At 35.2% G+C, this 26,974-nt stretch overlaps 1 protein-coding gene across 1 annotated transcript in view; it reads right to left on the bottom strand.

Annotated features, from left to right (window-relative positions):
• The window catches only part of LOC143386394 (uncharacterized), a 145,316-nt gene extending 124,071 nt beyond the window's left edge, over positions 1-21,245 (bottom strand). Inside the window, 3 exon segments of the mRNA XM_077108275.1 lie at positions 16,784-16,940; positions 19,522-19,601; positions 21,152-21,245. Coding sequence (XP_076964390.1) covers positions 16,784-16,940; positions 19,522-19,601; positions 21,152-21,245 — 331 coding nt within the window.
• Between the last annotated feature and the right edge of the window lie 5,729 nt (positions 21,246-26,974).

The following is a 26,974-nucleotide window of genomic DNA, read 5'->3' on the forward strand; positions in this document are numbered from 1 at the left end:
ATTCAACACACATTTAAGAGGCATAATCTGGGTAGATGAGAAAAAAAATTAAAATAGATGCTTTAAAAAGAAAATGTTAATGAAAGTAAATACAGATTTTTTTTAAGAACCTCAATTCCTTATGGTACTTTGTACTTTCAAAACTAATATTAAGGAAAATATATCTTGTATTAATAATAAAAATAATTAGTAAGGGGGGAAAGCACTGGGTAGAAAAGACACTTGAATGATTGAAGTAATGGCAACTTAAATAGGTAAAACATAATACCAAATTCCTATTTCAACAAGAAACTGTAATGATGTTCATATATTATTATTTATAATAGCCCAAACTTGAAGTTACCCGAAAGTCTAGTTACTTGCATATGAATATGACGTGAAAATAAATAAGTTGTTTAAAAGCATTCCTAGAAACGTGAATTAATTTCAGAAACATTAAGTGAAAGAAGTCAGGCCCAAATAGTACATGCTGCATGATTCCAATTACATGGATTCAAAACAGGAAAAATTATGCTATGGTGCCAGAAATGTGAACAACGCCGATATAGGATAAATGAGGCATGCAGGGAACCACTGGGGTAAGGTCAGTGCTGTGTTTCTTGATCTGGTGGTGATTACCTAGCTACATGGCACTTTCTGAGAAGTCACAGAGTTATCCACGTTGGCTTGCTCACTTTTCTTTATGTGTGTCATAATTCCATAAAACATTGGGGGAAAAATGTAACTTTAAAATTATTAATGCAAAAGAGGAAACGGAGAACAGCCAACAAAAGAATAAGAGATTTTCTGCTTTTTTAGTATTTCTAAGACCTTTTGAAAAGTATCTATGACTCGGAAATTCAATGCTTAAATAGAAGCTTATTCATCTGAAAAGAAGTTCTTGACAGAGTACTCAATGAATATGGATGAGTTTGAATTAAGTGTATATCAACACTCTTGGTTATGTTCTTAACTCTGATTGCTCCTTTTCTGTCTCATTGACTGGCTCCCTTCACTGCTTCTCTTTCCTACAACTTGACTTAGTCCTTCACTCAATACCTTCCTTTGTCCTTTCTCAAACTAATTCCCAAACTCCTCCCCTTTTTCATCACATCTGGGAGGTTCCTTCAACTGGAATCTCTGCCTAGAAGTACCTTCAGCCAAGGTCCAGTCCTACCTTCTGACACTCTCCACCTTCTCAAGCACAGTTCATCTGAAATGAAAGTCAGTATAGTGGTTCTTCAAAATAGTAAACATGAAATTACCATACGATACAGCAATTCCAGTCCTGGGTGAGTACCCCAAATAAGTAAAAGCAGAGATTTAAAGATATTCGTACAACAATGTTCACAGAAACACAATCCATTAGAGCCAAAAGGCTAAAGGAACCCAATGTTCATCAAGGGACGAATGCATAAACACAATGGAATAGTCACTTTAAAAAAAGGGGTGAAGTTCTGACATATGCTACACCATGGATGAACCTCAAAGTTACTATGATAAGTGAAAACTACAATCAGAAAATGTCAAATACTGTAATTTATACAAGACTCCTAGAACTGCCAAAGTCACAGAGACAGAAAGTAGAATGGAAGTTTCCAGGAACTGGGGGTGAGGGGGGCAACAAATTTATTGTTGACTTGGTATAGAGATTCATTATGGGAAGATAAAATGTTCTAAAGATAAATAGTGGTGATCATTGCATGACAACATAAATGAATTTAATGCTGCTGAACTGGACATTTAAAAATAGTTAAAATGGTAAATTTAATGTGATACACATTTCATATTTTTTAAAAACACCTTAAAGCAAAATAAATTCATCTTTCTTTTTATATCTTAGATTTTTCTCCACTATGATAAGTGTTATTTTTACCATATTCTCTCAAAGAAATGTAGAATTAAGTCACACTTTCATTTTTCTCAATCTCCTCTCCAATAATCCTTTACTCCTGCTATTGCAAGCTACCAGGTGTTCTTACTCCAAGTGTCATTTATAACCAACAACTCCTACACACACACACACACACACACACAAGCTTTTCCACCATCACTACTATTGTTGGACCATCATTTTTTTCTTGTAAAGCCTCTTTTCTTAAAACTTCTTCCAATCCAACCTGAACACTGTTATAACAGAAACTTCCTGTCTCTGAAGATAGTTGTCTGAATGTGAATCCTGCTTAAAAAATTTGTCTACTTCTACTTGTTACAAGATAAACAATGTAGTTTGGCAACTGTAAGTTATTGTTATTAACAAAGATTTACTAAAGGCCAGGAATTTATCAGGAACTCCTCTTAGAGCTGAGATTTTTGTAGTGGATAAGTCAGTAAGAAATAACTGCTTTCATGAGGCTTTGGGGAAGAAACTGATGATAAATAAAAGGTAAATCTTAAAAGGTGGCAATAAAATCTACAGAGAAAAATGGAGCATGGAAGAACAAAAGTGCTAGTGCTAACTAGAAAATGGTGAAAGGAATCCATTCCCAATAGCTCACCACAGAAGGGCTTATTGAGAAGGGAGTCTTTAAACAAGACCCAAGGAGAAGAGAGCATGAGCCCAGGGGATACTTAGAGGAAGAAGAACAAAGCCACTGAGATGAGACCAAGGTTGGTATTTCTGGAGCTTGGCAAGGAGGTTAATGCTGAGTAATCACATGGGACAGTACCAGGAGGAGAGGCCAGAGAAATAATGGAGATGAGATGGGAGGCTGTATTGGGCCCTGCAGACCTTAGTAAGGACTCAGCTTTTCCTCTGAATTACATGAAAATCATGCTGAACTCAGGGAAAACCTGAGCTGACATGTTTTAACTGGATTATACTCGATACTGAGTGAAGAATTAACTTTAAAAGATATAAGGGTTGAAAAATAAAGTCTATTTCATAGGCTACTTCAATGAACCCAGAGTGAGGGTGCAGCTTAGATGAACATAACAACAGTCAATTTTGTAAAAAACAAACAAATAACAACAAAAAATAGGCAGACTCTGGATGTATTTTGAAGATGGAGCCAACAGAATTTGCTGAAAAATAAAATAGGAGTGAAAAAAGTGTACTTAAAGAAGACACCAGGTTCTGGGTATAAGCACTCTGAAGGGCTATATTAACAAGATATCAAATGAGAAGTTGCATCCTTAACAATCTTACAATCCCCACTTGACTCTGTTTCTAACATAAACCCTGCTGGGATTTTAAAGTTTATGAAAGTTCTGTAAGTGCTGGAAACTGTATCTATGATCCTTGCAACTACACTGAGAGAATGTTCAGGAAGGAATCAACATGCTGGCTGGTTTGCTTTGCAAACCTGTTTCTTTGCATCCATTTCTCTCCCACCAAGGAAATAGCTATCTTCTGTCTTCAACATACACTTTAAAGAAAGGAAAAAATGACAAAGAGGAATTTTATTGGTTTTTGAGCTTCAAAGTAGACTTTATTGATATTTGGCAAATGCAACTGCTTAAGGAGAATCAGATCAATGCCAATCTTCTGTTTTCTCTTACAGGGATGCACCCTCTGCTTCCTGGGAAAGAAACAAGGATAAAGGAATTGACAGGGGATGGAGTGAAAGAAAAAAATAGAGAGAGACAGGACCTGTATGGGGCTGGTCCCAAGTGACTCTATATCCTGCCCCTTTCCAGCACTAGAATGATTTTTGGTTGTTAAAAGTCCAATAGATTTAAACATGTGGTGTGGCTCAAACCATAGTCTAAAGAATATATTCTCAAAGGGCTGGGGATGTAGCTCAGTGGTAGAGGGTTTACCTAGCACATGTGAAGCCTGGTAGATTCAATGTATACCAGCACAAAACAAACAAAACAAATCTCCTCAAGAAGCCCTGCATCTAGCACAGCGAGAAGCAATTGCTGAGTCAATGTTAAATCTAATCAAAAAGCATGGTCATCTCAAATGGCCCAGAGGGGAGGGAACACAGAGAACTAAGAAAATTCCATGAATATAAGGGTCTTTATGCTTCAGGCAGTAACCTTGGAAGGAGCAAGAGTTTCCAGAAAAAACAAGAATTGGATAACAATCAGACAAGTACCTCCTTCGGAACTTACATGCCCCACCATAATGTCAGAAATGTGAAGATGGGTCTCAATGTTCAACTCAGAACATTTTAGACCTGTATGCAACTCACTGATAGAATCAAAATTATTTATCCCAACAAGTCTAGAGAGTGAGCAAACAATAGAAAACTAAATTGTCTGCAAGGGCAGAAGAATCAGAGTGCAAAATTAGTTCCATTTTGTGAAATAAAAGTTGCATTTTGGCATGTCTTAGTCTGAGAGCTGTTTTACTGCTATATTTGATTCTTATAACACCTTAAATAGATGAATAGTGGCCCTAAATATATTACATCCTAATTCATGGAACCTGTAATTGTTACCCTCCATGGCAAAGCTTTTGCAGATGTTATTCAGGGCTTTGAATTGGGGAGAATATTCTAGATCAATCAAGTGGGCCCTAAATTGAACCAGAAGCATCCTTTTAAGGCATGGGCAGAGGAGAAGAAACACAGACAAAAAAGAAAATGCAATGGGATCACAAAAGCAGACATTCAAGAGGTGTGACCACAAGCCAAAGAATGCAAACAGCCACCAGAGTCTGGATGGAGCAAGGAACAGATTTCCCCTTAGAATTCCCAGCAGGGAAATAACCCTCCAGATTTGTGAAACTAAAATCCCTATTGTTTATGTCACCAAGTTTGTGGTAATTAGTTATAGCACTCTTAGGAAATTAATACAATAATCTAATGAGCAAGCTATATTTCCATTTTACTGATAATAACTGAGGTTTAGAATAGCCAATTTTCCCCAAGGTTGAACAGTAGCAACATATCTGACCCCACATGATGCTCTCTCCCCTGCACAGAATTACTGCTACCTGCCTAGAGCTTCCCAACCAAGAGACATTCTCTGCCACCTCCACTGTGTCTATTTATATCACAGGCATTCTTTCTGTATCAGCTAAAATCAGTTTCTTGGTTTTTTTGCAGTTTTCATGTTTCCATTGCCTCAAATTCTTTTATTTTGAAACAAATTAAAAAATATTTGCTAATTAATTGAAAATAAACAAACATATTTTAAATGTAAGTTAAAAATAATGGGCAACATTTCAAATTACATCAATCTTCATCTTCCATGAAAGTACTTATAAATCCTTTCAATTTGGACTGCATTAAAAGGTAAATAAAATTACACTTTCATCTCCCTCCAGTCAGAATGACAATTTTCAAGAACAGAAACAATAATAAATGTTGGCAAGGATGTGGAGAAGGTACACTCATACATTTTAAGTTGTGATGCATATTAGTATAATCACTCTGGAAAGCAGTATACAGTAACCTCAAAATATTAGGAGTGGAACCGCTACATGACCCAAATATTCCCCTCGTTGAGAATTATCCAAAAAAAAACTAAAAGCAGCATACGTCTATGTTTATTCACATAGCCAAATTTTAGATTCACCTAGAAGTCAATTGATAGACAGATGGATCAAGAAAATGTGGTAAATATATACAATGGGGTTTTACTCAGCTATAAACAAAAATAAAATCATGGGGTTTCCCAGTAAATGGACAGAAATGAAAAAAAAATCATGCTAAGTGAAAAATGCCAAACTCAGAAAATCAGTGTTGAATGTTTTCTCTCATATGTTGAAGCTGTAGCAAAATAATGGAAAAAATGGGGGGATGGATCAAATGTCATAAACACATAGGGAAGATCAGTGGAGTAAAAGAATGACATTCAGAGGGAGGGAGAAGGAATGGGAAAGGGGAGAAGGATAGAATTAATTTAATAAAATCAGATTATATCCACATATGACTATACCACAGGGAATTTCACCTTTTTAAAAACACCAATCAAAAATAAATAAATAAATGTGCAAAATGAAGATCAGTGTAATAGAGGAAAGAGCAAAAGGGGAGTGAAGAGAGGAGTGTAAGAAAAGGGAGCAGGGATTGAAATCAAATTTCATGCACCATGCAACTTGTCAAAATGTCTCCAACTACCATGTAGAACTATAATACTCTAGTTTAAAAAAAAGATAAAAAAGTAAATACAAAAAGGATTCAAAAATCAAGCTATAACAGATGTGTTAACAGCTATAACAGATGTGTAACTAAAATACTACTACTACTACTACTACTACTACTACTACTACTACTACTAATAATAATAATAATAATAATAATAGTGAAATGCCCATGGACACCAAAAAGGATAATAATAATACTAGTAATAATAATACTAGTAAGTAACTAGTAATAATAATACTAGTAAGTAATAATAATAATAATAATAGTGAAATGCCCATGGACACCAAAAAGTGAAATCTAATAACCAGGGTATTTTTGTTGTTTTTGCTGTTGACCACATGGAAATAAAGGTCAGAATTCCAGTCTAGAAAGGAAAAATAAGGAATAAAATCTTTCAGAAAACTTATTGAATGTTTAATGCCATTACTAGCATCAGGAAAATATTCTCATAATATTAAGAAGAAAAAAATGTCTTCAAAAATGTCATAAACTAGAATATATGTAAAAAAGTAAAAGATGTACTTTCCATTCCTTCAAAGAAAATTTCTGGTACCATCCTACTGAAAATTCAGATAACAGATAGAGGAAGCAAATTAAAATACAGAGGGTTGAACGCAATTGGGATTTTTGCCTCATATATCAGCCTGGTATTGAAAATAAAATTTTCCTGCTGCAGAATCTGGCTTTTAAAGTCACATTACATTAAATATTCTTTTTAAATGTATACATTATTATCTCAATTTGGATGCATTGTCACATATTGTCCCCCAAGCAATCTCATGACATTACGTATCAAGGCTATAATAACCCAATAAACCCAGGTGGCATAATTGATTATCAGTAAATCAAATTCTACATTAAAAGTAGTATTTGTTATTTAACAAAGAGAGCTATCTAAACACGGGCCTTTATAGGCAGAAAGTTCAATAGGAATGTACAAGATGATGAGGTGGATTACTTTACCAGAAAAGGAAAACACTTAAAGGGAAAGTGAAAAGTTGCTGGTCACCAGCTTTATCTTGCCCAGGCCTGGCTATAAAATATCATTACCAAGAACTAAGGAAAGTGCTGGACCAGCCAGCTTCTAATCAATAAGCTTTCTCTTGACCATTCTTTAGCATTATCCTAAATGCAAACATATTTTAACCTATCAAGTAATCCTACTAAGAAACTTACAATGTATTTTTCTAAATACCAAAAAGAAACAAATTAATCCTACAACCAGAGGCTCTTTACTGCAAAGTTCAAAACCAAGATAAACTCAAACATGGAGTTATTAGCATTTGAGAAAAGACCCCAGGTAAGTTTCACACAAATTCAACATAATTGTTTTAAACACTTTATTTTTTGAAAACTTCATGAAGCTCACTTAAAATACCATATCAAAACATTATTAAAACTTTAAAGACACATTTTTAATCATTTAAATCCTAACCTCATTTTTCCTACCCCCAACTACCTAATCAATAATTAATTAATTCTATTTTTAAACATTTTTCTGAAATTATTTTTCAGACATTGTGAAGTGAATTATAATTATCAAATATTACATATATGTAGACAGAAAAATAGGAAGAAAGTCTTCTTTAATTACTTGAAAATAGCAACTATAGAGGCAGAAAAGGAAAGAAAAGCTTCAAAGAGTTTAAACAGCTTCTTTAAAACAAAAACAAAAGCTTCATACTGTTTTTAAATTTTAGTTTTGTTTCAAATATATCAGTGAGGTCTAATGGCAATTGAAAAAAAAACTGTACCAAATAATAGTAACTATGTGTAATTCTGTTTAATTTTCAGGAATTTTATTTCTAAAAAAGAAAAGAAGAAGAAGAAAAAGAAAAATTTCTTCTGAAACTGTTGATTTAACTTCAAAGTCTTTTAAAAAACCTCAATCCTCCAAGAATGGAAAGTGCTCACCTGTGATCTTCTGCCTGGATTTCTTTGCTGAATCTACTGAAAGTACAGTGTGGGGCTCAAATAGATACCTGAGTCCCTACTCTTCTCATCACTTGATACGAGAAGAAACAAAAGTGGCTTTTACCTCTAATTCTCCCAGAAAACAATTATTTGTATACCTTTGTTACAGGAAACTCCAGGAGACAAATGGTCCTTGTACTTCTCTGCACTGGGTAGAAACTACATATGTTTTTGTCAATCTTATTTTCAGATAAAAATGAACAGCCTCTGACCAAGAAAAACAAAAACTGAAAAAGCAAAGAATAAAACAGGGCTCAATTTCTAAAAGGTTCTTTAACCTAAGAATACTACTTAATACCACCAGGATCTCCCAGAAAATTGCCACTGCCAGATTCATCTCCCCAAGTGTGATAATAGGAAACTTGTGACACTTTGGCTTGATGACTATAAAAGCCCTGTAGTTGGTTCTCTAGTGAATTGAAATACACTTTCTATTAACTCAGACCCCAAAGTCACCACTTATATTCATAGAAAGCCATATTCTCCACAAAATGTTTGCATATATATTATCTGATGATGACTGGGTAAATATCAGAAGCTCTATAAACAGCTTCTATATATTCCAAGCTATCCAGTGCATCCTTAAATGATTCAGAGTAAATTTCCAGCTGGGCATGCCATGTGGTTTCTTTGGCCTCCTTTCTAAGCCTCTTCCATTTCTGTATTTTTGCAATACATTCTTTAGGGACATGGTCTCATTGAGTTGCTTTGCTGAGACTGGCTTTGAATTTGTGATTCTCTTTCTTAGCCTCCTGAGCCTCTGGAATTACAGGTGTGTGCCACTGTGCCTGACTCTTTAAATTATTTGATATAAATATTTTACAGTTTAGTGCAACTTAATTCAAAACACACTTTTTTGCTTTGACCATGAATTTCAAAGATGTATGTAATGCAGAGTCCTTGTTCCCATGAAATTACTATCTAATTTTAATAATATGATTATTATTAAGATAGTTGTAGGAAATGGTATAGAATTTGGCCCACTTTGGGGCTTCAGGAAGATAACTTAGCTAAGTCTTTTTAAATTTCTTTATTTTAAAATTGTCTCTGTTTCTTATTTTTCTTATTTTCTGATTATGAAAAGGATACATTTTTATTAGAGAAAAGAAAAGTGGTAGTCACAATTCATGTTTAAATATATCAATCAGGAATAACCACCTCTTGTCTTTTTCTCTGGTTCTACAAGAGGGTATGTGTGTACATTTTTCATAAAATTTAGGAAACATTATATATTTTATATGATATTTTTATTTAATCATCATTACAAATTTTATATTTTCCCACATCAGTGTTTAAAGAATAACTTCGAAAACATAAAAAAGCTATATAATAAAAAATGTTGTAGCTCATGAATATACAATAATTTATAACATTCTTTTATTATATATACCATTAAGCTTCTCTTTCCTGGTTAATTGATATTGTAAATAATTTGCTTTGAATAGCCTAATGTCTAATTCCTATCCAAAGTACTTGTTTCCCACTCCTGCAGATAGCATGTACTTGTGGGAGCAGCACCTCCCAGGACACAAAATGTTGCCAATACTCCTAATACCTCCTATATCTATCTCTGCTTTTCAGGATTTGCAATTTCCCAAGGGATGTATGAGAAAAAGTGGTTCCAGCAAATGTGCTGATCATCTCAAAAAATAGCTTCAGAGCACCTGTAGTGTGCATCTAGGGGGAGACACGTCTGTGAAGGAGGTAGATGTGTCTCCCTACTTGCTCTCAGATGGAAAAGGGAACTATGATAGGTTGAGTGTAAGAGGCTCCCAACTGCTTTTTTCTTTTGAACCTCCTCAGACTGTGGTACTATGTTAGCTGTCACTCACCCTAAACAGCTGAAGGTTTCATTTTTACTTTGTTATTATAGGGATTTTAAAGAAAGGGCTAGCTGAAATAACTAAGCCATGGAAAATGCATAGCAGTAAGTCAGATAAACATGGGCAGAAAAGGGACTCCTGGGAATCACAACAGCAGGAGCAAGGACACTGAGAAGAAACTGCAGTGCATCAGAAATTTGTAGGCAGTTCTTGAACTGCAAACAGTGAGGCTAGATGTGACATGGGCTGCAGTTACAAGGGGCAGGCAGGTCACAAGGTACTATAAGGCCCACAGAGGAACTTGGCCCCATATGGCATGAGAATCAGATCTGCATTCAGAGAGATAACCTTGGTACTACTAGAAGCATGAGAACCAGGAACAGAATCCCGAGGAGAGAACTGGTGGGATATGAACTCAAGCAGCAGAAGGTATGAAACATGTAGAAGGAAAATTGGCTGAATCAGGAGGTGCATGCAGGCAGAGCACTTCAAATTCTTGTTGCTTAAGATTTTTTTCATTTCCAGCCTTACGTGTGCTACTAGGACACTATGGTCTTTTAAAAGCTGCAAGATCAGGGCATATAGTTCACTATACAGGAGCCATAAGCCACATGTCCCAAAGGCTTCAGGACTTTTTTTTTTGCTGATGATAAAGGTGATCACAAATCTGAGAGTTGGTAAGTTATACACAGTACAGAAAACACAGCAACCTATCAGCCCCAGAAAACAAGAAAACACTGCCTATTTTGTTAAGAAGAAAAAAAAAAATGTGAAGAATCAACTTGAAAGCAGACAGCAGTGAACTGTCCCCTCCCTGCACTGTACATTGCTTTTGTCTTAAAGAGATCACATGGACGTGGCAGCACACATAAAAACAGTTTCATTAAAAGCCTCCAGTCATTCATTTTGCTTATTAAAGCCACTCCACAATGATATCCACAATGAAAATCTCAGCTGTTCCTAGCAATAATACTAAAATACAATTAATTCCTTTTCCCAAAGAGTCTACAGGTATGTGCTAGAGGTATGTACTAATTGCCACTGCTTCATACCACTGCTTCCAACATGATTTCAATTAGGAATCAAAATGGGAGCAAGACAAACATGCATCCCATTAAGTTCCATAGAACTTGAAGCTGAAGTCGACTCCCCCACCAAGTTCCTCTTACAGTGATTATTAAAAAAAAAAAAAAAAAAAAAGAGTACTCCATCTGAGGAGCTATAGTTACATCCAGTGGTTATCAAGCAAAACACTGGTATATTACAATATAAAAAGAAGGGAAATTTTATATATTACAATATAAAAGAAGGGAAAATATTTGCTGATACAGTGACATTAAAAATTTGATGGCTATTTTTGACTGGAGAGAACTGTGGATGTGGAATATTTGTCATAAACAAATAGTGAGAAGCCAAAAAATTCAATGTCTATAAAATACTGTGTACATCTAGAGTCACAATATAACATGCACTCAAATTAGGCAATTCAGAGAACAAAATCAGGGTATTTAGTTGCTTTCAATGATTTATTCTGCCTTTTAAAATTCTAAAAATAAGAATGGGGGATACTCAATGGCACAGTGTGAGTTTAGCATACATGAGGCTCTGGGTTCTGAGCACTAGAACCAAAAAAAAAAATTCTCAGAAGCATACATTAATAATTATGACCAGAAGATATGACAGGTCGATATTACATTCAAAGTTCCAAACATAATATTTCTACTAAGTTATACAAATTCAAGAGCAGGTGATTTCCAACATGATTTCTTGTGTTGTTCAGATAAAGTAAGTTATCAGCCTTTTTAAAGTGAACCAGATTGGCTCAGTTTGATCTTAGTAACTTCAGTACCACCTTGGAAAGAAAGGCTATGTGAAAATGTTCTTGGAATTCAAGATTTAGATTACAGTATGCCTGAGTGTCAGAGGTGTAGAATGAGACAGAAACAAACCCACCACATAATCCTAGGAACATGAGCTTTGACAAACTGGAGTGAGAGAAAAACTCTCAACTCTCTTCTATTTTGAAAATCTAAATGTTCTTCCTTATAAGATCTCAAGATCTCTCAAAACCACTAAATTTCATAAATATGCAGAATACATGTAAATTGTGCACAATGGGCCATGCACAACTAGCACAAAGGAGAAAGAGAGGCAGGGATAATTTCCATAAGCCACAGGCAGTTTGCTGTGAAAGCAAAGCAAAGTTGCTTGTCCTCCAAGGGTCAAAACTTTAATTCTGGCCTCTTTTGTGGATCCAGCCAAGAGTCTCACACATGCTAGGCAAGTATTCTGTCACTAAGCTACATTTCCAGCTCAGAAGTATATATTTAAATTAAATCAGATCATATTGCTCTCTGGGCTCATACACCCCTAATTGCTTTCTCTCTTAGGATAAAATCCAGGCCACTCCATGCCTATGAGACCATATAGGATCTGGTCCTCTGGAGGCTCTCTGCTGTGTTATGCCATTACATTCCACTTCAGTGACACTACTCAAGGCACACTGATCTCTGGGCTGCTTCCTGCTTACAAGCACATTGCCACTTTGGGCCCTTTCCATTTCCCATATCCTGGATCCACAACAATCTCCCTCTGGCCTGCTTGATGTGTGCTTCAGATCTGCACTCAAGCACCACCTTCTCAGGGAGGTCTTCCCGTGCCTCTATTTAAAGCACATCTCTCCCACCCTCCTCCACTTGCTGTTCTTCACCCAATCTTTCTTCCCTGGAGTTTACCAACACCTAAGAGATAAAAAATATTAATGTTCTTATCCTTCTTTCCCTACTACATACTGTCTCCAGGATCTACAAAACTATACAAAAGTCAGTATAAACCTGTCTGTAAATATTTGCTAAACTGTTTATGGAGGACAGCCAAGGGAAGCTGGGGAAGTTCCTATGTTCCTACATTATGTGGAATCTATAAAGTAAAATGGGGGGAGGGGGGAACACTCAAGGGTTTTTTTTTATGCACACATACACAAAAAAGAAAGCAGTCTACGAAAGTGAGAACAAAAGGAGCGTTTGTTAAAATAGGAAAACTATTTAAAGACATTTTTAATGCCAACAGAAGTTATTTCAGTGTTGTGAAATTATGGATAATTATGTTTAATTCTTAAGATTATTGTTTATTTTTCAGTTATTTACAGTGAACTGATTTATTTTTGTATTTGAAAATATTTTTTAGGGTTGAGGATGTAGCCAGAGGTAGAGTACTTCTCTGTTTTGCACAAGGCCTTGGGTTTGGTCTCCAGCATCATAAATTTTATCAATGGAAAACTTATCACTCTGGTCCAAAAGAGGTCAAGGATGTCTCCTGAATAACATGCAGAGCTAACTAGCTGGTCACAAAACTTTTGGCAAAGAGTTTGTCCTTTGGTTCTTTATATCAATGGCACTCATTAAAGACTTATAGGGAGGTATCAGGAGTCATTCTATTGACAAAGGATATCTGTCACTACATATCATATTTAAGGAAGAAAAAATAACCTCATTCTACTTCTTTTTATTCATTTTAATATGCAAATGCAAAAAAATGTTGCTTAATTCCACTACTTGATTAAATATATATTGTAAGAGTATTTATAGGTTTGTCAAGAGCACAAACAATAACAACAACAAAAACATTTCAAAGACATATTTGTTTATTTTTGGTATTCAGGAAAACCACAGCATCTCCATAATGGTTATTTTCCTATTACACTGTTAGACAAAAAACTGGAGGCTGTGTAATATTACACGTTAGCATTTGGGTAGAATTTATGTTTGCAACTTTTTTGCTTAAATATATAATATGAATGCAAAAAAAAAAAAAAAAAAAGGGAAATGCCAGAACTAAAATTCCTTCTCATTATTTGGTCTAAAGCATTGTTGATGAAACCAGGAGATATTATGCTCAAATCTTTGATTTTATTTCAGCAACTTCTGGAAAACATAGTATTGGAAAAATACATTGATATTATAATTATATGTTTAAATTTAGTATGTAGCTCAAATTAATTTTACAATGTTCCATTTTAAGCTTTTCCAATAAAAGACTTGTATATCTCATTCTTTAGTATAAATAATTTTCAGTATTCTCAGTGAAAACTGCTATTGGATTTGCAGAGCAGATCTATGTTATTGAACTTCAAAGCTATTTGCTAGGGACAAATTGTAGTGATTATAACCAAAAGAATAATTTTAAAGTTCCCCTCCAAAGAAAAGAGGATGAGATACTATGGCTATATGTGATGCTAAATAAAAGCTATATTCTTGTCAGTATAAGTAAATTAAATAATTTGGGATATGGCAGATATCTTTTGAGAACATCATAGTTTGTGAGATTGATTATCACAAAGAGAAGTTACATTAGTCAGAAAGGACAATGAGGAAAATACACAGTGAGCTTTCTCTGTCCAAGGAGACAGGGAGCCGAGCTGGCCACTGCAGACTGCTTCAGAACGCAGGCTCCCTGGCAGGTATGTAACCATCCTCATTCAGCTGTCATGATCAGCTGGCACTACTGCAACTCACCAGCTGTCAACTGCAGAGGTGCTCAGGTTCCAAATCCCCATGGAGACTGTGGAACTATTTTAACTTCTTTTCCACAGGTTTCACTCTGTCCTCTCCTCGGGTTTCTGACATGTCCCAGGACAGCATCATCAAACCCGAAGTCTACCAACACTTTTTAAGGGTTCAGGGAATGCAGGCAGCATGAGGTACATTCACTTCACAAAAGTCTCTTCAATATGAATCCTCCTAAGAGCACACTTATGCCAATATCATTTTTTAAAATTCTGTTTCATCAGATAATGGCAAATCTCTCATCTGACTAGAACCTTTCTTTGGAAACACTTCTGTGGGTGTAAACTCTGGAGCCTATCAAACAAAGGGACAATTTTGTATACTGGCAGTCAGATGAGAAAGTGAATGACTCTAATGACTAGTTATAAAATTCTTTCACAATTCTTCAAATAAATTGAAGTAAGTAATTGAGCTGTCAATGATAAGTTATTTAAAATGACTTTGATGACTTATTACTAAAAGTTTTTAATGTATAATGAGAAGGAATTTGCAATAGGTTGAATAATAAACCCCCAAAATAACTCCATTTGGATCCCTGTGAATGTCATCTTCTATGAAAAAGAAAAAAAAGACTGCAGATGTGATCAAATTAAAGATCTTTAAAATGAGGTTTTCCTGGACTATCTAGGAGAGACTTTATAAGAAAGAGGTATTATATTTGGTGCAGACAGAAGAGGAGAAGGCACACAGACAGAGATTAGTGTAAGGCAGCCATGAGCCAAGGAATACTGACAGCCTCCAGAATCTGCAAAAGGCAAGGAATGTACTCTTCCCCAGAGTACATGCCTGGTGACAACTTGATTTCAACCCACTATTACTGATTTCAGATCTCTAGGGGTCTAAAAGGAAATTTTCTGTTATTTTAAGCAACAAAGTTTGTGGTAATTTGTTATAGCAACCACAGGAAACTAATATAGAGTTCAAAGAGTTGAATGGCATTGCCATAACAAACTCCTTCTGTTCTCATCTATTTATCTACAAACATGTTTTTTTTTAATCAATGCCTTTAAAAATAAACAGGGAATAAAACTATTGATTGTCGATCCCTGTATCCCTTGAGTAATGAATTCTTTATAACTTATTAAAGAAGCTTTAAAAACTCTCCACGGCTCATAATACAAAACCTCATTTCCAATTAAAAAACAGAATTTCATTGGATTAGACAAAGGGGAATGAAGGAAAGGGAGAGAAGACAGAAATAGGAAAGACAAGTGGTTTAAATCTGATGCAACTTTCCTATGTACATATATGAATAGAACACAGTGAAACTCAACATTGTGTACATCCACAAGACTAGCATCTGAATCAGAATAAGCCATACTCCATGTTTGTATAAATATGACAAAATAGACTATACAGTCATGTACAATTTAAAAGAACATATAAACTTTTTTAAAAATTAAAAAGGTTAATCTTTATATCCTGAAAATGTAAAGTAGTTCTTTATAATTTTCAAGTAAAGTCTACGGTGCACATCACTATTAAGAGAATGACAAGCTGGGCATGGTGGTACATGCCTATAATCCAACTGGCTGGGGAGGCTGATGGAGGAGGATTGTGAGTTAAAAGTCAGCCTCATAAAAAGCAAGGCACTAAGTGATTCAGTGAGATGTTGTCTCTAAATAAAATACAAAATAGGGCTGGGGTATGCGGCTCAGTGGTTAAGTGCACCTGAGTTCAATCCTCAGTACCCTCCCCTCCCCCCAAAAAGAGAGAGAATGACCATTGGGAATTGGGGGTGTAGCTCATTGGTAGAGAGCATGCAAGGCCCTAGATTTGATTCCCAGCACCACAAAAAGAGTAAAACAAAAAAGAAAGGAGGGATGATGGGGCAGGGGGAGATAACTACTATGGATACTTATAATTGCCCATACTGCCCTCAACATAAAAAATAGTTCGAATAACATTCTGTTTTGTCAATTTCTCAAAAAAAAGTTTAATTGTGTTTCCAAAGATTATTATGAAGTTTATCTTTTCTTCAATTTGAACTCAGAGCTGGTATGGCTCTGTGAACCTATACTCTTGAAGTTGAGGCAGGAGAAAACCTTGAGCTCAGGAGATCAAGTCAGCCTCGGCAACATAGTGCAAACCCACTTCAAAAAAAAAAAAAAAAAAGAAAGAAAGAAAGAAAAAAAGAATACAATTTAAACTCAATGTTTTAGTTCTAAAATTCTGATATATCATTATTTAAACAAGGAACAATGCTAAATTTATAATATTTCCATTCTTGTTTCCATTTGCTGCTATATTCTTGACTAATCACCAACAATGAAAAATAAAAAGTAAAGAAAAGATCTGATCATATTCCCTTTTGTTTACTTTTATATATCTGAAGAAAATCTTTCTCACATGACCTACAGGGCACAAAATATGATACAACATTATGATTCTGTATCCTTACCTAGACCTATATGAGGCAGGTGTTCAAAAAGGGTCCAACTGTGGTCATCAATGTAATTATTCTTCAGGATCAACAGCTGGCAAACATCTCGGACTGTTATGTCACTGGGTATCTCTAAAGCCCTGCTGGTTTCATCTTCACTGTACACTTTAATCACCTGTGTAAGGAGAAAAAAGAGAGCTAAAATATTCTTGTTTGGTTTTTAAAAATAAATTTTATTGCATACATTAGATGTATACAACATGATTTTTAAGATAAAATATAGCTAATTAATTAGTTACTATAGTGAAGTGAATTAACATATCTACCATCTCACATGGTTAACTATTTCTTGTGTATGGCTAGAACAACTTAAATCTACTCATTTGGTAAAAATTCCAAATACAATGACTAACTTAGTCCTTATGATATACATTAGACCTTTGGAAATGTCAGTCCTATATATCTGTCAGTTTGTATCTTTGATCTATGTCTCCCATTCCCCTTCTCCTCACTCTGTCCCCGCTTCTGTATTTCAATTTCTTAATAAAAGAAAATACCACATGCAACTGAAATAATGCAATATTTTTCTTTCTATGTCTGGCTATTTCATTTAGCATAATTTCCACCAGGTTCAGACATGTTTTACTGAATGACAGGATCTCCCTTTTTAAAGCTTAATAAATATCCCATTGTGTATTTTTATGTGCATATACAACTGAGTATATACATACATCTACATCTACGGTTCTTTTTATCTATTTATCCTTTGATGGAACATTTAGATTGTTTCCATATCTTGGCTATTATTATTGATAATGTTGCAATAAAAATAGCAGTACTAATATCTTCAAGAGGTAGTGATTTCATTTCCTTTGGGTGTACCCAGAAGAGGGATATCTGGGTCATATGTTCATCCTGTATTTAATTTCTCTAGAAACTTCCAAACCGTTTTCCAAAATGCCTGAACTGATCTAAATTCCCACCATCATTTCCCTTTCTTTATATCCTCACCAATACTTCCCTTATTTTCAGAACAGCCATCCTAAGGGCTTTTTGTCATATTTCATAGTGGGTCTGCATTTCCTGATGGTTAGTGATGATCTGCACCTTTCCATATACTTGCTGGATATTTTTCTGTCTCCTTTGGAGAAATGTATATTCAGGACCTTTGCCCATTGTTTTTCTGCTATCAGGTTGTAAGGATTGTTCTTTTATATATTAACCTTCAACAGATATGTGATTTTCAAAGATTTTCCCCAATCCATAAACAGCTTTTTTACCAAAATATTTAATTAAAATAACATTCTAATAAGCCAGTTTACTAGTTGAGCTGATTACACCAATTTTCTTATACACTGAATGCTACCTAACCAAAAGTTATTTGTCAAGGTCACTTTGTCCAACAAACTCCATTTTTTTGAATTGTCTAAACTAAAAGCCATTCGATGAGTATTCAAAAAATTTTCCCCACCACTTTGCTCTATTTGAAAATCTATATATCTCTTATCAATACCTTAAGTTTCCCATTCCATATTTAAATCTTGTACATAATCCCAGTAATGTTAGTGATTTATTCCCAGGTGCACTTATGTTGTATGGAACAAAATCAGACTGTTCAAAAACATTTTTCCATTTCACGTATAGAAGTTTGGGCAAATATGGATAGATGTTCACCACTTCCTTTTCTTTACTCCCTTGCAATTAATGTTGCCAGCAGATTGAGTTTGAGTCAGTGGAATGTGTGTGTAAGGACTGCTGCACTTCCAGGATGCCATAAAATTCTCCCAAATTTCATCCCCTTTTCATTCCCCTCCCCCACTGAATTGAAACAGCTGTGTGGATAGCCCAAGGGAAAAGGAAAATCATGGGACAGAATGAGGTTTTGTCCTTAAATGATTTTGTGGAAGATGTTTAACTGAGAAAAGTCATTATGAAACACTAACTTGAGCAAGAGATAAATTTCTATTATGCTGACTCACTGTATAGTAGGATTTATCTATTAGATTAGCCAGTGTTACCCTCAATTATATAGAATCAGAGTTTATATAAAATACCCCATCAACATTTATCAAGCTGTGCTCTGGACTAGAATTTCCAATATTAACTATTCTATGTGTTAATTAAGTAAAAGAAGATAAATTCCTATGACAATAGTATGGTAAGATCACATATAAACACACAACTGGGAAATGAGAGGAAAATTCAATATAAGAAGTATGCCTATTGTAAGAACATTGAAATGTCTGCATTTTTAGAAATTTGAACAAATGCTAAACAAAATGATATTCAATTTTTTTCTATCAATTATTTTTTAATTATACTTAATTACAACATAATGAAATAATTATTTCCTACAATGATGGGAGTGATATAAAATGGTAAAACTATTTTGTACATCTATTAGAGAATATTTATTAAAAGCATTAATAGGTCCATTCCTTGAACATAGTAATTGCACATAAGCAAACTATCTCAACAAACCTGTGCTAAGTGTACAAAATGGCTTTGGGCATTGACATGTCCAATGAAGTATTATTTATATTTAGAATTCTACCAACTTAAACATTCAACAGTAAAAGAAAGGTAAACTTTCACAGAATGGAATATTATATGGTCCTTAAAACTGTTATCCAAATAAACTACCTAAGAATGTGTACAAGTAAGTACATACTTACTTGTTGGCTTTCGGTACCTGTCACCACTCCTCTTTATGGCACCATTTTGATTTCCTTTTAAAGTACCATGCCCTGCCTCACTTGCAATCTTTGTGATTCTGGCAGCTCTTTCTTCAGCCCAAAGATGGTGTGCTGTAGCTGCTGCAACTGGCCTACAGGAGCTGACGGTTAAACATTCAGGAATCATGCAAGTCAGGCATCTTCAAATTAGCCATGATGGAAGTATTAACACTAAAGAAACTAATAAATGCCATAAATACTAAGATTTTTAAAAAGCCTTTTTTCTTTCTATTTTTTAAAGCCAATTTATAAGTGCATAACTGCCTCCACTCCAACCTCTGTTCCAAAGTGGAAGGTATTTCCTAGTTTGACCAATCAGTATCCAAATGCCCCTGAAAGCAGTTATTATTTAACAGAGGCAAATGACCTACTCAGAGCCAGAGCCAATGCAAATTGCTATTCCATAACAATAGAAGACACCCTCTTTTATACTGGGCTTAAACCTGGGAAGACAGTAGGCCAAAGCTGTGACTGTTAATCATTGTTGGTATATAAATCATACTGCAAAAATTTAAATGCTTGTTTCAACCCAAATTCTTATGTTGAAACTCTAATCCCAAAGTGAAGGTATTTGCAGGTGGGACCTTTGGGAGTGATTAAGTCATGAGGGCAGAGCCTTCCTCTATGGGATTAATGTCTTATGGAATAGGTAACTCTGTGATAAACACTTGCAACCCATTCTTTCTTGATTGCACATGTGATATTCTCCACCTGGAATATATTTCAAAGCTCCCATCACCAATAACATGTTTTCTTTGTCCAATTCCTACATAAATTTGACTACAGTTCCAATAGAACTGTCTCCAGAAAGTCTACCCTAACTACCCAAGGTTTTGTAATATGCCCTTTCACGTGATTTCTTTTTTTTTTTTTTTTGTAATTATCAATCTGTGTGTCTTTCTCCTAAGCCATGCTAACAAGCTCCTTTAAGGAAAATCTCCATTTATTCATCATGTATGACTGTATCACGAGGAACTAGCCTGGGCAATGCTGGCTTAATAAAAGTCTTCAGAGTTAGTGAACTTTGGACTCACTGCAAACCTGTCAGCATTTTGCTCATAACAAGTACTCAAAACCTATTTATAACATTTACCTTAGAAATATTTTCTGTCATGAAGTATGTGATTTTTACTTGAAATTTCTATGCTTAGAAAATTAAAATTCTTTCCAGTAGAAACAGACAGGCAATTTTTCATCATAAAAAAATTTTAGGTAAGAATTGACTCCAGGTTGCAAATCTTGGTTTTAATCTTTGAGATGGCCATAAAATCATCTGAACAAGATCATGAAAATATGTTTTGAAGCCAGTTATGATTATCTACGAATCTGCATTTACTTTGTTACCTAACACGTGCAGGTCACTAAGATGCTGGGATCTTTCTGTAGTCTCAGCATAGCCCAAGTTTGCACCTGGGTAGACTATGTTTGCAAATATTGCATCTGTGCTAGAAAACTGGTGGCATTCTAAAGGATGCTCCCACTATACATTCACGATGTTGTAGTCAAACTGACTGGACCAAGCATGGTGGGTGCTTCTGGCAAAAGCAATGTAAAAATGCCCACTTCCGAGAGGATAATAGGCTGCCACTCTGGACTGTTCCTTCAGGTGGAGCAATGGTGAGTCACTGCTGCAGCTCCTTGCTGCACATACCAGGCCAGGAATGGGGAGAATGACCAGTGGCTACTGCAAAGGTTCCCTTCACCTCCTCACTATACCCATGTATTTTCTTGCAGGAAACACTCATCACCTGTGATAATAGAAGCATGCCTCTTATTTTACATGCTCTGTCCTCTACTTTACAGAGGCTAAGAAAATGTAAAACTAGGGCATTCTGAAGCCTCAGCCAGAATAGAAAAGAGGGAAAGAACAGAGCAGGAGGTAAAATTGAGGAAAGTGAGAAATTTAACTAACCAGTCGGAAAATGCCATTGTTTTGTTAAGACTATATTACTGCAAATATGAAAAAAAATAAATTGCTGAGAATTGAAAGACAAATTTAGAGGGTGTAAGCCAACTTAAACTTCTGGCATAAGCCCACATATTCATTTTTAAAATAAATATAATCTACTGAGAGAAAAACTTAAGACTTTTGTTTGAACTCCATTTCAAACCCTTATTTTTTAAAATCCTATTTAATGTGATATTTATCCAAAATACACATTTGTCTATGAATGGTATAATTATACCTAGGTTAATATTGCACAGGAGTAAATTCTGTCATCTCTGAGATCCATTCAGTGATTATGAAGACTTTTTTCACTACCAGTGCAGTACCACTGTTAAAAACAATTTAATTTATATCCATTTCTCCCTTAAATACATTAAAAAGGAAATATCAATCTAAGCCTTATGTCTCTAGAAGAGTTGTGTGTTCCTATTGCAGAAAGTATGCTCAACTTTCCTGTTTCAGGAAAAAAGTCAACTCATCAGAAATGCTATCTGACTAATATGTACTAATGCTAACTTTCATGATTCTGTAAAAAACAAAGGCCTTTTCTTAAGAATCCTTAGAAAGAAATATCAGTATACTCTTTCCTCCACATACTGACAGAGAAAAAGATTTTAAGTTTATATAATCACGCCATTTAATAAATGGAAGTTTTATATTTCCAATTCAGTGGTCCAAACATCCAGTTTGCTTTATAAAGTGGGGAAAAAAATAAAAACTATGAGAGTATTACTCATAACACTTTATTTATAAGATTGTTTGAAATTGCATGCCACCAGGAAGAAAATTCTCCTGGGCCTCAAATAATACCTAGAATGAACCTTGTTTCATCCATGGAGAAGAGTGACTAATAAGGAAAATACAGCTCAGATAACATCTGTATATTTCATACCACCAGCATGTAAACAGGGCTCCCAAGGAAGCCATAAGTGTACACTAAGTTGGGAACTCTTTGGTGCCACTGTTTTGCTGGCAATCATGACAATCTTGACCTGCAGAGTAGTTTACAACTTCAAAACTTGCTCTAGGGGCTGGAGTTGTGGCTCAGTGGTAGAGTGCTCACCTAGCATGCATGCATGAGGCACAGGGTTCGATCCGCAGCACCACATAACCGTAAAATAAAGATATTGTGTTCACCTAAAACTTAAAAATAAATATTTTAAAAAAACTTACTCTAGGAGCGTGTGGCAGGTAGCAGTGAAAATTCAATAGCCACTGGAACCCCTGAAGGGATGTGCTGGAATGTGGGTAAAGCCCACCTGTGTTTGGGCACATGTCCTATTGAGGTGTCTTTATGCACTTTACATACCAACTCCTCCACTGGACTGCCCTCCATAAAAAGGAAATAGAGGAAAAAATAAAAAGTGAACCTATTTTTAAAGAAGAAGACAACAATATTACTATTCAGTGAGAAAACAAAAAATTATAATGTTCAGAGAAAAGTCTGAAGGCCCTAAAGTCTCTAGGTTAAAAAGATAAAATGTTTACAGTGTAAGCCATAGGCCACTTCTTTAATAAATATTTAAAAATAAGCAGAAGATAAAGAAATTGAAAGTCAATTCAATAAGCATAGATGTGCTCCCAGAGCATATTCATTATCTCTCTGTAATAAAAAATCTTCTGAAATTTTGACTCCAAGAATGAATTGTTTAGAAAGCTGTAAGGAAAAACTGATTAAAGACTAAGCAATCAGCCTTTCTTCTCCTCCCTAATGACCCCAAGGAAATCGATGAAATGGGATAGGCAGCTCCTGTCAATCTGGGTCCATTCTGGAATATTTTCAGTGAACTCAGAGGGCTCAGCTGGTCATTCAACAACTCCACGGAGCAGCAAAGGGGCTTCAGACCTGCCAGGACTGGAAAGTAAGTAATACTCCTCAGGTTTGCCCCACTTATCCTTGTTTCTTCAGAGGATAGTACAGAGAAGAGGGACCCATTGTTGTTCAGCAGGAAAAAAGAAAAATAAATAAATAAACAAGCACAGAGTAACCCTGAAAAACAAAATGAGCAAGAATCCATATGATAAAAAGAAGGAAAAGAAAAAAAGAGCAAAGTGAAGAAAAAATATATTTGGGTCATAAATAGCACTGATTATCTTCTGTATCAAAGTTTCCATTTTAGGAAAATTAAAATTTAATTTTAAGTTAACTTAATATAACTAATTAATATTTAGTTTTAAAAAAATAAACCAATTAAATATGATGATATCATATTGAAAAGTATATATTGTTATGCAAAAACATAATTTTGTTAATTATTTCGTGTATCTATTAATGATATGTACTATTAACACATAATTAATAGGAATTTTAAAATAAAAAACAAGTCCCAAAAAACTTTCCACGCACAAGGCTCCAAAGTGCAGCTTATTTTTATTATTCTTTAAAAGTTTATCATTCAACTAAAGTAGGATTCCAATGTTTTAAGATTGTTTTGTTATTGTTTTTAATAGATAGGCAATGTACCTAAAGCATGTGAAATATTTTTATAACGAGGTCAGATTAGCCCTGGATTTTTATATCTTTCTAAATAAGGAATGCAGTGTTGTAAGATAAGAGGAGACATTCTTAGATATTTTGAATTAAGCAATTCAGTGTGTTCCCCGGAAAGGAATGGGAAGTAACATATTCATTCTTTCTTATTCCAAATCTCTAACAGTGTTTTTTAAATGTTATATTTTAGAAACAAAGACTGTTCCAAAAGACCCTAATAGCTCAAGAAAAGCTATCACTTTCTTATTGCTATTCTGCATTATTTTGCAAGCTGTCAAATATTTACTAAGAGCAAAAGAGTACATAGTTTAGAGAAATCAGGTAGCAAGAAAAGTCTTAAATTCCCCCTTTCAAGGAAGATATTCAACAACACATTTTACATGAGCATTAACAATACTTGTGTAAGTAGCTGATTCAAAATAAATACTGTAACCAGTATCATGATTATAGGAATTGATTGACACAGCAGGTCCATAGCCTTAACCTACCCTTCAACTTTATTCCCTACAATCTCTTCCTTATTCTCACTCCAACCACACTTTTTTTTCTGATTTCTGAAAGACCTATGCTCCTTTCCAACATAGGGCCCTTGAGCATGCAACTACTTCTGCCTAAAACACTGTGTCCTTGCCTTCTATTTATTCTCCTCCCTCAGATCTCAAACAAACCATTATATCTGTGAGAGAGATTTCAATGACCCTCCAAGTGTGGATCCAGGCCCCTGCATGTCCACACATGTACAACTATGTAATCACCATACATAACTCTTGCTCTTCAGACTGTTGCAATACACCAGGGCTCTGGTAATGTTGCTTCCTATGATATTCCCAGTGGTTAGCACAACATGGAACACACACTGGAAATCAAAATATTGCTCCAGTGTGGAATGAAAACATCATGTATAACCCTGGGTGAGATAATACTAAGGTTTCTAAAATAGCAGTCTTGAAACCTCAAGAAATTTGGAAACTGCTAGAGAAGAAAAGGTACATGTTGACTAACAAGAAAACAAAGGTATGTTCATAAAATTTGCTAATAAAGCTGAATTAGGTGACATGTCTTAAAAAGTCATGGATCCTGTGATAATTAGAAAAGAAGGTAGGAAAACATCTGAGGGTGGCAAATATCATGAGCAAAAATATCAAGGAAGAAGGAAAACCAATTTTGACAAGAAGAGTTAAAGCCTACCTTGCTGACAGGGAAAGGACTGTGTTACCAAGAACAGGTGAGGAGGTGAGGCACAGAGCCAGCAGCCCTATGGAAAGGGCCTTCACCCAGGGCTGGGCACATTGGCTTCCATCAGCACAAACTGGTGAAGGGGCTGCCACAGAAGGGGATCATTTTAAGATGACCAAACTACAGGGTACATTTTAAAAACAGTTGGCAATGGAGAATTAAGTTTTAAAATAACAGTTTTACATGAATATGATTACAAATTGGAAAGAGAATAAGGATAAACAACCTTATGTTGACTTAATCATTTCTGAAAGGGCTCAGCTACAAGCAATAGAAAGTCTACACTACACTGAGTTAATCAGATTGAACTACTTCCTTCTCTCCTCACAACTAAAAGCAGAGGCAAGCAGCACAGCGTTTAGTTATGCAGGTCCGTATAGCTCCCACTAACTGGGGCTCATTCTTCTTTTCCCTGAACCTATTATTAAAGTCACCAGATGGATAATTCTCACAACACCTCGGTAAAAACACTGGCCTCATATTCATTTGCATGTTACTACATTTCAATAGGAAAAATACAAGGCATGCCTCAATAAAGAGATGCACTGATTCAGAACTAGAGGCCCATATTACTGGGAATCCAAGGAGAGTGTCTAAGAGTTCTGGATATGAATTCCAAATGCAATGACGGAGTTTTATAATGTACTCTAAGTTTCCCATCCAGATATCAGGCTGAAGAATCCAGCATAGCCTCACGACTGGAAATCCCCTATACTTGGCATGGAAAGGGATTAGTATTTGCCACACCTGACAGTTTGGGTCAGTGACACAGCAGAATCATGACACATCTAGGCTTCCAACCAAGAGAAGAAAAACAGCCTTCAAGAGGCTCAGAATAGTTACTTAAAGCCCCGCCATGCCACTCAACTCATTCTTCCTGGTCCACCTTTTCTGATCTCCTATCTCAGGCCAGATCCCTAGTGAGGGCTCCTCCCTCAAGGTTGTCTCCTACAAGGGGTAGAGAAACCCTAACTCAAATGGGGGTTCATTTTTACAGAATAACTGGAAGCCCTTTCAGTTTGCTCTGTTATGCAACAATAACCACCCAAAAAAGTGTGTGTTGGGGGGTGGAGCCTGGGGCTGTAGCTTAGTGTAGAGCACTTGCCTAACACATATGAAGTGCTGGGTTCCATCCTCAGTACCACATAAAGAATAAATAAATCAAATAAAGGTATTGTGTCCATCTACAACTAACAGTATTTTTAAAGGCAAAAGATAGTGATCCAATTTCATTATTAAAAAAGCAAATATTAAAAGCTAAGTTAAAACTTATCCTGTGCTAACCCCCCTCACACACATATTATTTTTAAGGATATAAATTCAATATGAATAATAGAGAAATAAAGAGGGTATGAAATCGCAAATCTCACACTAATGTTCCCAGTGACTTCATCAAGGAGTGTTCTCTGAACTGTCAGTGTTTTTACAACTTAGGAAATTCCTGCTGAGAGGCCAATGCTGACTAATTCATCTTTGAAATAAATCACAAAACAAACAAACAAAAAAAAACCCCAAACAAACAAACAAACAAACAAACAAAAACCTCACAAGTACTAATGCTTATTCATATTTAAAACAGAAAACCACTGGTCATGCTTATATTTGATGCAATGTTATTACAGTATCTCATTTCATATTTTAAGCAATAGTTTATTCCCAGAATAACCATAAGATATTTCTAAGGGAAAAAGTTAAAAACAGGTTCACACAGTGAGAAAATAGAACAAGTTGGGAGGGTTGAGGGAAAAGTGTTTAGACCAGAGAAGAGGAAAACATAAAGAGAGAAAAGTACTATTTAA

Source organism: Callospermophilus lateralis, unplaced genomic scaffold (assembly GCF_048772815.1).
Source record: "Callospermophilus lateralis isolate mCalLat2 unplaced genomic scaffold, mCalLat2.hap1 Scaffold_323, whole genome shotgun sequence".
NCBI classification, from domain to species: domain Eukaryota; kingdom Metazoa; phylum Chordata; class Mammalia; order Rodentia; family Sciuridae; genus Callospermophilus; species Callospermophilus lateralis.